The sequence below is a fragment of the Leopardus geoffroyi genome, chromosome E2 (assembly GCF_018350155.1).
Source record: "Leopardus geoffroyi isolate Oge1 chromosome E2, O.geoffroyi_Oge1_pat1.0, whole genome shotgun sequence".
Lineage (NCBI taxonomy): Eukaryota > Metazoa > Chordata > Mammalia > Carnivora > Felidae > Leopardus > Leopardus geoffroyi.
In genome coordinates, this window is record NC_059335.1 from 6,904,047 (window position 1) to 6,914,881 (window position 10,835).

Genomic DNA, 10,835 nt, shown 5'->3' on the forward strand with positions numbered 1-10,835 from the left:
GTCACAATATAATTGGCTACCATGAAATGCTGTAAATTATAATTGGTTAACTAAATAATGACGTATTCTGACTTGCTAAAATCCATATAAGCTCACTGCTGCCTTTGTTCGGGGCCATTCCCTGCACTTTTCTCCTTAAGATCAGGAGGTCAGGTTTGGCCCGACCGTGAATAAAATCTTGCCTCACTTCTATTCGGCGTCTGGTGGTTTTTTTCCGGCAGCACCCTGTTTCAATCGGAAGTCTAATACAACAGGGGATTTAACTCCATAATGGAAGGACTCCTACCGGGTCATATTATGTACTCCCTTCCACGGCAGTAAAATTAGAAGGACATTCCTCATGGACTCACATATCATGAATTAAACCTGTACCTTCCTCAAAGGAATCTAGTATGCCAGCTGACGCACCTCCTTATTCCTGTGAACCTGTAGAAAACCTCAAATTTCTCTTCTAACAACAAGGAAGGCCTTGAGGAAAGTTCAGGTTAACTACAAAAGGCTGTTTTTATCAGGCTTCTTCTTACAATAATATTAACCCTAATTTGTTGTCGTTTCTGGTGTCTCCCTGCCTGGTGCCCAAACTCCTATACTGCTATAACTTGTAGCTGACAGATGATCCTTTCTACTCCAGGAGGTTTATATATGTTGTCCACCTTGGAATGGCTGCCTCTGCCTTTGGTAATTGTATATAAATACCCCACCTGACCAATGTTGACCCATAGGTGGGGACATCTCTAGCCCCTGTTCAGCTGGAGGAAACTACAGATGAGACCTTCCACCCTCAGCAACCTTAAAGATTTCAGGGTCCAAATGGTTCAGGGGGGAATGATGTGGGAAACAAAGACAGAAGGAAATGGTAGGTAAAATTAAGTTTCTTTATAACCTGCAGCCCATTGACAGATAGATACCTGAGGCAGTGGAGTAAAACATTTCTCCAGAAATCCCCACTGTTCTGTTTTCATGTTAATGTCTTACTCAGGGAAAATACAACCTTAGCTTGACAATAGCAAGGCCTCTAGTATCTTGTGAGTCTTCTTTTTTTGGTTGTTGTTTTGTTTTGTTTTTGCGTTTTTCAGGTTTATTTGTTTTGAGAGAGAGTGTGAGTGGGGGAGGGGCAGAGAGAGAGAGAGAGAGAGAGAGGAAGAGGGAAAGAGAGAGAATCCTAAGCAGGCTGTGCACAGTGTGGGGCTCAATGATGAGCTCGAACTCACAAACCCTGAGATCATGACCTGAGCTGAGGTCAGACACTCAACCAACTGAGCCACCCCCCCCCAGCACCCCTCTTGTGAGTCTTCTTTAGCATATGAAAGTCCTTCTGGAAACTTCCCTTTTGCCTTTCCCTCCCCCAAGGCCACAGTATATAACCAGTCACTCCTCACAACCCCAGCACATCTCTTTCTGCCCACAGGTTCTATCCCTGTGCTTTAATAAAATCACTTTTTTGCACCAAAGACATTTCAAGAATTCTTTCTTGACTGTTGGCTCTGGACCCCCACCTCCACTCCCAAACGCATCGTCTCCAGCTGTAAAACAGGGCTTGGCACATGGGAGGTGTCCAGGAAACAGAATTTGGATGAACAAATACCCAGTGCCGGCCACTGCCCTAGGCATCTGATACACGTGAACTCTTTTAAGGTCACATAGCATGTGCAGTAGTGGCCCCATTTTATGGATGAGCAAACTGAGGCACTGCGAGGCTGACTAATTTTGGCAAAGTTGAGCAGGTGGCAGGCGAAGGGGTAGGTAGATAGCTGTCTGGGTTCCAACCTGGCGACTCCAGCCCTCAACTTGCACACTCCAAATGCCCGGCTCTCGGGTCAACTCTGCCTCAACACCGGGGCCAGAGTCTGAGGCGACCTGGGATGAGGACAGTGGTGGGAAGGGGGACCCATATCCAAGGGGTCAGGAGGCCACAGGGTCACTGGTGGCAACCACATCTCTAGGGACTACTGGGGACCGAGTGACGTCTACCTGCTGTATTTGTCCCTGAGAACTTACCTTCCCTGATGCCGCCTGGCTTCTCAGCCTGGGAGCCTGTCCTTAGAGCCCCATCGTGTGATAATGCATTTGTCTGATCTCTTCCAGCGCCCATGGGCTCCCATCCCAGGGAGCTAGCCAGGTGGTGTTGCCTTCTCTTCCCTGTGCAAACATGGTGCCTGAGGAAAGGGCTACTACCGTTCTGGGGCCTTATCCGCCTAGACAGGCCTCGGTCCATCTCCAGTAACTCCCGGGCTCCACCTGCAACAGGCAGGGAGGCAGGAGGAGATGATTTCTCAGCCCCGCTCTACTCCCCCCACCCCACAGCCTGTGCTGCCCAAGTTCCCCTTCCGTGGTGACCACAGCTCTGTCACACACGGCTTCCTGTTGGGGCTTCCTTGGCCTCACCCCACATTTGGGGCATTTCCCTCCCTGACAGAAGGACCTGGATCCAGGCTCCTGCCCTGGCCGGTGCGGACATGGTGCCCCTGCTGCTGCTGCCCCTGCTGTTGGGGGGTGAGTGGGCCTCGGGAGGAGGGCTGGGCACGGGTGGGAGGGGCTGGAGCCCCGGCTGAGCCTCCGTGTGCCCCCAGGGGAGGATCCAGAGTACCAGCTCCGAGTGGAGGAATCCGTGACCGTGCAGGAGGGTCTGTGTGTCCACGTACCCTGTTCCTTCTCCTACCCCTGGAAGCCGTGGTATTCCCGCACGATGCTCTACATATACTGGTTCCGGGATAGGGACGCCTCAAGCAACCGTTCTCCGGTGGCTACGAACAACCCACAGAGAGCAGTGAGGACAGAGGCCCGGGACCGATTCCGCCTCGTCGGGGACCCCTGGGCCTACAACTGCTCCCTGAGAATCAGAGACGCCATGAGGAGTGACGAGGGAGTCTACTTTTTCCGAGTGGAGAGAGGAGAAGACGTGAGATATACTTACACACATACGACGATGACTCTGCGGGTGGCAGGTACAGCAGGGGCCCCGGGGGAGGGCTCTGGGATGCGGACACCCCCTCTTAGAGCAGGCACGGGACGCCGGAACATTCCCTGCCCCGGGTCTTGCGGCTGGGACGGTTGGAAGAGACAACGGGGCCCGGGGTCAGCTTGGGCCCTGAGGCCCGGACCCTCTCAGGGTCACCCCGTGGGTCCCCGCCTCCCTGGGGCCCGGGCACCTCCCTGTCTCTTCCTCAGCCCTGACACAGGAACCCGACATCCACTTCCCGGAGCCCCTCAAGTCTGGCTGGCCCGCAGAGCTGACCTGCCGCCTGCCGGGGTCCTGCGAAGGGGGAAGACCTCTCACATTCTCCTGGGTGGGGGCTGCTCTGGACTCGCTGGACCCCGAGACCCTGCACTCCTCGGTGGTGACCTTCACCCCGAGGCCGCAGGACCATGGCACCAACCTCACCTGTCAGGTGAAACTGCCAGATGTTCAGGCCACCGTGGAAAGAACCATCTGGCTCAATGTCTCCTGTGAGTGCTTGTGGGGGGAGGGCTGGGTCCCTCAGGGCAGTGGGGTTTGAGCAGTTCTGGGAGTAGAGGGAGGGGAGACGGCAAGGACGGCCATCCCCTCCTTCTCAGTGCTCCCTACCCCTTTCCAGTGCTCCCCTACCCATTTTCTGTGCTCCCCCACCCCTTCCCAATGCGCCCCTACCCCTTCTCAGTGCTCCCCACCCCCTCATAGTGCTCCCCACCCCTCTGGGGGTGCTGGGTCAGCTTCCATCCCAATCCTCACCTCTGAAGCAGGACCATATCTTTCTACCCCAGATGCCCCCCACAACCTCACCATCAGCATCTTCTTCAGCAATGTCACAGGTAGGAAAGAACTGTCCTCTTGGGGGCTGGGGCCTGGCCTGGGGTGGGGGTGGGGGTTCAGCTCCCAGCAAGGGACCGTCTGGCTTACTGTCTCCCATGAGTGCTGGAGGGAGGGCTGGGTCCCAGAGGGCAATGGGGGGAAGAGGGATCCAGGCCTGGGATCCTTTTCCCGGAGGACATTGGGGGAAGTCTGAACACCCCGTCCAAGGTTTTCACTTACGGGGCTTCTGGAACAAAGGGCAAGAGCCCACCCCTCTCAGCCACACCGCAGTTGATGACCACCCACAATTTGCAGAGACACAACACAGGCAGGAAAGATCCTCTCTTCCCTGGGGCTGTGATAGGAACTGGGTCTCTGCGTGCTCAGGGCTCAGGGTCAGGGCTTGGGGATTGAGACCCCTCGCCCACTCCTCAGCCCTGTGGTCTGGGTCTGCCCCCCCACCCACCTCACCAGCGTCTCCCATCGTGGATCCTGTATTGCTTTTGGCTGTTGCCTCTTCTTTTCTCTGGTTTGTATGTATTGTTTATGTTTTACTTTGGCTGAGGACTAATCGACACATAACGTTGTATTGTTGTGTTCGTTTTTAGCTATACAACATAATGATTTGTATTGTGACATGTATTGTGACATGATCACCACAGCAAGTTCAGTTAACATCCCTCATCACACGTAGTTACTGTTCTTTTTTCCTGTGGTGAGAACATCTAAGATCTGCGCTCGTAGCAGCTTTCTTTTTTTTTTTTTTTTTAATTTTTTTTTAACGTTGATTTATTTTTGAGACAGAGAGAGACAGAGCATGAACGGGGGAGGGGCAGAGAGAGAGAGGGAGACACAGAATCGGAAGCAGGCTCCAGGCTCCGAGCCATCAGCCCAGAGCCCAACGCGGGGCTCGAACTCACTGACCGCGAGATCGTGACCTGAGTCAAATTCGGACGCTTAACCGACTGAGCCACCCACGCGCCCCAACAGCTTTCAAGTCTGGGGTACCGCTATTACTTACGGTCTCCGTGCCTGCGCGTTACATCCCGTGACTTATTTGTTCTATAACTGGACGTTGGTTCCTTTTGACCTTCTCCATTGTTCCTTAGTTTTAAGGTCTGTGGTGGTTTTTTTTTTTTTTTTTTAATTTTTTTTTTCAACGTTTATTTATTTTTGGGACAGAGAGAGACAGAGCATGAACGGGGGAGGGGCAGAGAGAGAGGGAGACACAGAATCGGAAACAGGCTCCAGGCTCTGAGCCATCAGCCCAGAGCCCGACGCGGGGCTCGAACTCACGGACCGCGAGATCGTGACCTGGCTGAAGTCGGACGCTTAACCGACTGCGCCACCCAGGCGCCCCAAGGTCTGTGGTTTTTTAACTTCATTTTAAGTTTTATTTTAGCGAGAGAGAGAGAGAGAGAGAGAGGCAGAGGGAGAGAGAGAGAATCTCAAGCAGGCTCCGAGCTCAGCCCAGAGCCCTACGCGGGGCTCGATCCCACCACCCTGGGATCAAGATCTGAGCTGAAATCGAGAGTCAGACACTCAACCGACGGAGCCACTCAGGCGCCCCAAAGTCTATGTTACTTGTAGTGAAACAGACACAGGTAACACTGCCTTCCGGGTGTTTAAGGGTAGAGCTCAGCAATGTCCAGTCCATTCGTGGTGTTGTGCAACCGGTCTGCAGGGCTCCCTCCAGCTCACGGAACCGAAACTGTGTCCATCGGCTCCAACTCCCCTCGCCTCCCCTCCCCTCCCCCGCTCCCTGGCAGCCTCCCTTCCACCTTCTGACTCTCCAGGTTCTGCTCCCTGGGCTCGAGTTGCTGTCTGCTCTCCTGCCTCTCTGATCTGGTGGACCCTTCCATGTTCCCTTTCCCCACAGCTCCAGCCTGGACCCCTGTTTCTCTCTGTCTCCACTCTCGTGGGCTTGCTCATTCTGTCCCTGTCTCCACCTGTGCCCCCATCCCTATCCTGACCCTGTCCTGGTGCCTCCCACGACTTTCTAGTCCCCTCCTTGCCAGCATCCCCCCACGAGTCGGGGAGTCTCGAGGACCTCGCTTCCCAAATCATTCCCCTCTTCTTGCCCTTGGCCCCAGACCCGGCTCCAGTCTGCTCCTGGACCCCGAACCCTCACCTCAGCCTCCTCCCCAGCCTCCCTGCCTCCTGGTTAATCTCTCCCCTGCACTCCCCACTTGGCCCCAGCAGGATCTCTCTAGACCCAGTGCTGATTCTGCATTTCCCCTGCTTACAGCCCCTACTGCTTCCCAGTAACCTCAGGGCAAAGCTCAAGGCGCTCAGTCCAGCCCTCAAGGCTCACCCCACCTTCTCTCCCACCGGGATCCATCGGGATGGTGTCTGTCCTGGTTCTCCCTGCCCAGGCACAGGTGTTCCTCCCCTCACGTGCCAGGCCCTCAAGTCTTGGCACATCTCCACGGGAGCTGCCCGCCCACGGCTCACCCTCCCCACCTCAGCGCAGCCCCCCTTCTTTCTGGTGGCCTGACTTGACCGCCAGGGTCGTTAATCAGCCACGAGTAGCCCCGCCGTCAGCCCTTGTGGCATGGCCCTGTCTTTCTACTTCTGGCTCTGCGGGCACAATCCGGAAGGGACTCACGTCACGGCTCCACCCGCCTTGTGGTGAATCTCTTACCCAGTTCCCAAGACGCTGTGCAACGGTATGTCGCTGCCGGTCCTGGAGGGCCAGTTCCTGCGGCTGGTCTGCGTGGCTGACAGCAATCCCCCTGCCGTGCTGAGCTGGTCCCGGGAGGGGAAAACCCTGAGCCCCTCCCAGCCCTCCGCACCCGGAGTCCTGGAGCTGCCCCACGTAGGGGCTGGAGATGAAGGGGAATTCACCTGCCAGGCTCAGCACCCGCTGGGCTCCCGGCACATTTCCTTCAGCCTCTCTGTGCAGAGTGAGTTGCAACACGGGTTGTGGGGGGGGGGTGGACAGCCTGGCCGGGTGTTTGGGATGTGCAAGGGCCTGGGGCCTGCGGGCAGGACTTCATCCTCTGTCCCCCGCTTCGCCAGGAAGCCCGTCTTCCTGCAACTGTGTGACTGACGAGCAAGAGGGCTCCTGGCCCCTGGTCGTCACCCTGCTCAGAGGGGTCCTCATGGGGGCTGGCTTCCTCCTCACCTATGGCCTCACCTGGATCTACTACACCAGGTGAGCGGGCCCGTCCCTCCCCAGGGCAGTCTCCAGGAAGTCCCTGAGTTCCAGGTGGGACGCAGCTGTCCCACCTGCCTGGAGTTAGAATGAAAGGGACAACTCTCTGATCTGAGACCCATGTTGTCCCTGCAGGTGTGGAGGCCGCCAGGAAGCAGGGCTGAGAGTCCAGACTGAGCCTCCCTCCTTCTGGAGACGGGACTGAGGTGTGGCCCTGGAGCCCAGAGGGACAGATGTGGGGCCCTCGTGGTCAGCTTCTTCCTGGACGCTCTCAACTCAAGGCTGCTCAGTTCCTGGGAGTTTAATTTGGAGAGCGGACTGAGCGACAATGTGGGGAGGCCACGCCATCAGAAGAAGGGACTGCTTAGGTTTCAGCAGGGGCTGTGGCACGCCATGCCATTCAGGGCCACAGGGGCAGAAGCAGATGCAGGGAAGCCTCGCCAGAGACGACAGAGACCCGTGGGAAAGGCCAGGCCGGGAGGGCAGCTCGGGACCAGCTAGTTTGAGTCATTCTGGGGGGGCCTTGGCCTAGAAGGGTGGCTCTAGGTGTCTGGTTCCTGTCCTGGGTGTCTTAGGGCAGGGGAGACGGTGGCCTGGCGTGGGAGTGAGAGAAAAGGGGTGTTTGGGGGACACGGGCTGGGGATTGGTTGGTTTGCTCTGAAGGGACTGAGCCCTCTGGTACCTTTAAGACCCGGCCCAGCCTGGAGGCGCCGTCTCCCCAGGGATGGCAAGATTTTTAACACATCCAAAGTCACAAGATACAGGAAACAAACAATCTGACTAGTACACACCCCACAGGCACCCCCTCTCCCCCGTCTGTGCCTGTGGGTGTCTCCTTCTGTTCAGCCTGCTCCTCCTTGCTGGTGTCACCCCTCCCACCCTCCTCCTCTCCATCCCCAGCCCTGCCCCTGCGAAGGGAATGAGCTTCATTCAGGCTTATTTTCATGACCCAGAAGTTACCTGCCTAACCCCCGACTTTCTGGTCTCCCAGATTTCCTGCTCAGTGTAGACGTCAATGCACAGTGGAGTCAGGAACACGTCTTTCCCACCCGAAAGACGCCTACCTCATAATAATTGCAAGAGAATATCACAGGTTATTTTAAGTTTATTTATTTATTTTGAGAAAGAGAGAGGGAGAGAGAGAATCCCAAGCAGCCTCTGCACTGGCAGTGCAGAGCCCGATGTAGGGCTTGAACTCATGAACCTTGAGGTCATTGACCTGAGCCTAAATCAAGAGTTGCACGTTTAACCGACTGAGCCACCCAGGCACCCCCAGAACATCATGTGTACTTATAAATACAAGTCAGTGGCGCCTGGGTGGCCCAGTGCGTTGGGCGTCTGACTTGGCTCAGGTCATAATCTCAGTTTGTGGGTTCGAGTTCCAAGTCAATCTCTGTGCTGACAGCTCAGAGCCTGGAGCCTGTTTCCGATTCTGTGTCTCCCTCTCTCTCTGCCCCTCCCTGCTCACACTGTCTCTCTCTCCCTCTCTCTCTCTCTCTCTCTCTCTCTCTCTGAAAAATAAATAAACATTAAAAAAATAAAAAATTGTATATACGAGTTTGATTAAAAGTGAGACATGACAATTGATTTTATCATTTAATGTCTATAGAAATTTCTAGAGCAAAATTATGTTTTAATCTTCTCTTCTTTTTTGCTGAACAGTTTCTAACCAAGACTTTTCGTTTACTCATTGTGTTTGGGGGCCTCACTTAGAGTAAAATATGCAAATCTAAAGAGTGCAACTCGATCAGTGCTTACCTGTGTCAACACCCTTGCTTCCCCCACCAAGCTCAACCTCCAGATTCTTTCCACTTCCCCCTGGAGGTCAGGTTCCACCACTAAGGTGGGGAGGGTGAGCGGTGGGCGGGCAGTCAGGGTGGAGATGTGCCAAGACCTGAGACGGCCCTGGCAGATGAAGGGGAGGGCCCCTTGCCCGCCGCGTGGCGGGAGTTCCAGAAGCACCAGAGACAGGATCACCGTGGGAGAGAAGGCAGGGTGAGAAATGTTGGAGCCTTGAATGCCCAGCTGAAGGCATTGGGCTTCGTCTCAGGCCCCTTCAAGTCACACATTTACAACTGGATGGCCTCCCTCTCTTCTGTCCCTGCAGATCCGCAGCACCCGTTTTTTTTGTGCGCTACGAATGGGGGCTCAGATACTACACGAGCTTTAGGGTCTGACTTCTTTCTCTCAGCTTTAAGTTTTTCAGGTGTATCTATGTTGTTCCATGCATCAGTAATTCATTTTTGGTTTTGGCATTCTTTTTGCTTGTTTTAATGTTTATTTATTTTAAGAGAGCAGGGGAGGGATAGAGAGAGAGAGAGGGGGGAGAGAGAGAATCCCAAGAAAGCTCCGCAGTGTCAGCCCAGAACCCAATGCAGGGCTCAAACCCACAAACCATGAGATCATGACCTGAGCCGAAATCAAGACTCAGACACTGAACCGACGGAGCCACACCGGCACCCCAGTTTTTGCTTTTAATTAGTATCGTGGGTTGGACATCCTGCCATCTGTTTATTCTAAAATACAATGACTGCATTTGTTCCCGGGGTTTGGCTTTTATCTGTGATGATTTATTTATATGATTTTTTAAATTTAAGTAGGGTCCATGCCCAACGTGGGGTGTGAACTCATGACCCTAAGGTTGCAGGCTCCACCGACTGAGCCAGCCAGGCGCCCCCGATAGGAAAGTTGCGCTGAAAAAGAAGGAACGCTAGCACTCTGCTCCATCACGAGGTAGGCGTGTAATCAGCTGCAGAGAATATCATGAAAGCCTTCTCCCGAATATTCACGTGAATTTGCATCCCCATCACCATGTTCATGTTTTCTTTTAATATTTTAATTTTTCCAGCCTTTATTGAGTTTCTGTATTTGTTTTCAGAGAGAGAGAGAGAGAGAGAGAGAGAGAGAGAACGCTCAGGGGGCAGGGAGAGAAGGGGACAGAAGACCCAAAGTAGGCTCTTGCCGACAGCAGAGAACCCGATGTGGGGCTCGAACTCACTAACTGTGAGATCATGACCCGAGCCGAAGTCAGACGCGTAACCACCAGAGCCACCCAGGCGCCCCCCCGTGTGCGTGTTTCAAAGTTCTAACCTTGCTCCATCCAGCAATTTCCCTTCTAGGCAGATAGATAGATGCCCAGAGGATGGAAAGCAGGGACTTTGACGGATCTCTGTGCATCGGTGTTCACAGCTCCTTCTTCCTCAATAGCTGGCAGCCGACCAGTGTCCATCCGTGGCTCCATGGATAAACCACATGAGGTGTATACACACGATGGGACCTTATTCGGTCGTGAAACGGAGGAACTTTCCAACACGTGCCACGGCGTGGGTGAATTTGAGGACGTTATGCTAAGGGAGAGAAGTCAGACAGAAAATGTGAGGTACATGGACCGTGGTCAAAGTCACAGAAACAGAAAGTAGTGGCGGCTGTCAGGGGCTGGGAGAGGGGGAAATGGGGAGTTGGTGTTTACTGGGTACAGAGTTTCAGTTTGGGAACTTGAGGAAGTGCTCGAAATGCACGATGGTGATGGTTACACAACAGGCTGAGTGTACTGAATACTGTTGAAGTGTATACTTCATGTATTATTATGTTTTTAAACAGTTGCTTATTTTTGAGAAAGTACGAGCAGGGGAGGTGCAGAGAGAGAGGGAGACGCAGAATCCGAAGCAGGCTCCAGGCTCCAGGCTCCGAGCTGTCGGCACAGAGCCCGACGCGGGGCTCGAACTCACGAGCCGTGAGATCATGACCTGAGCCGAAGTGGGACCCTTAACCCGCTGAACCACCCTGGTGCCACTTGAAGTGTATAGTTTAAAATGGTCCAGGGGTAGGGGCGCCTGGGTGGCTCAGTCGGTTGAGCGTCCGACTTCAGCCAGGTCACGATCTCGCGGTCCGTGAGTTCGAGCCCCGCGT

The 10,835-nt window shown here is 54.4% G+C and overlaps 1 protein-coding gene across 4 annotated transcripts; it reads left to right on the forward strand.

Annotated features, from left to right (window-relative positions):
- Positions 1-2,350: 2,350 nt before the first annotated feature.
- LOC123578004 (sialic acid-binding Ig-like lectin 14) lies at positions 2,351-10,581 on the forward strand. 4 transcript variants are annotated; one of them, XM_045440489.1, is made up of 7 exons: positions 2,356-2,493; positions 2,571-2,945; positions 3,169-3,447; positions 3,742-3,789; positions 6,418-6,675; positions 6,791-6,926; positions 7,062-8,120. In XM_045440489.1, exons 1-7 carry the CDS (start codon positions 2,457-2,459, stop codon positions 7,129-7,131), a joined length of 1,203 nt encoding a protein of 400 aa, XP_045296445.1. In that variant the 5' UTR covers positions 2,356-2,456; the 3' UTR covers positions 7,132-8,120. The 4 variants fall into 4 exon arrangements, with proteins under 4 accessions (XP_045296447.1, XP_045296448.1, XP_045296445.1 ...); XM_045440490.1 differs by lacking the exon at positions 7,062-8,120 and having other exon boundaries at positions 6,791-6,930; XM_045440492.1 differs by lacking the exons at positions 6,418-6,675; positions 6,791-6,926; positions 7,062-8,120 and adding an exon at positions 10,134-10,581 and having other exon boundaries at positions 2,353-2,493.
- The last annotated feature ends 254 nt before the right edge of the window (positions 10,582-10,835 follow it).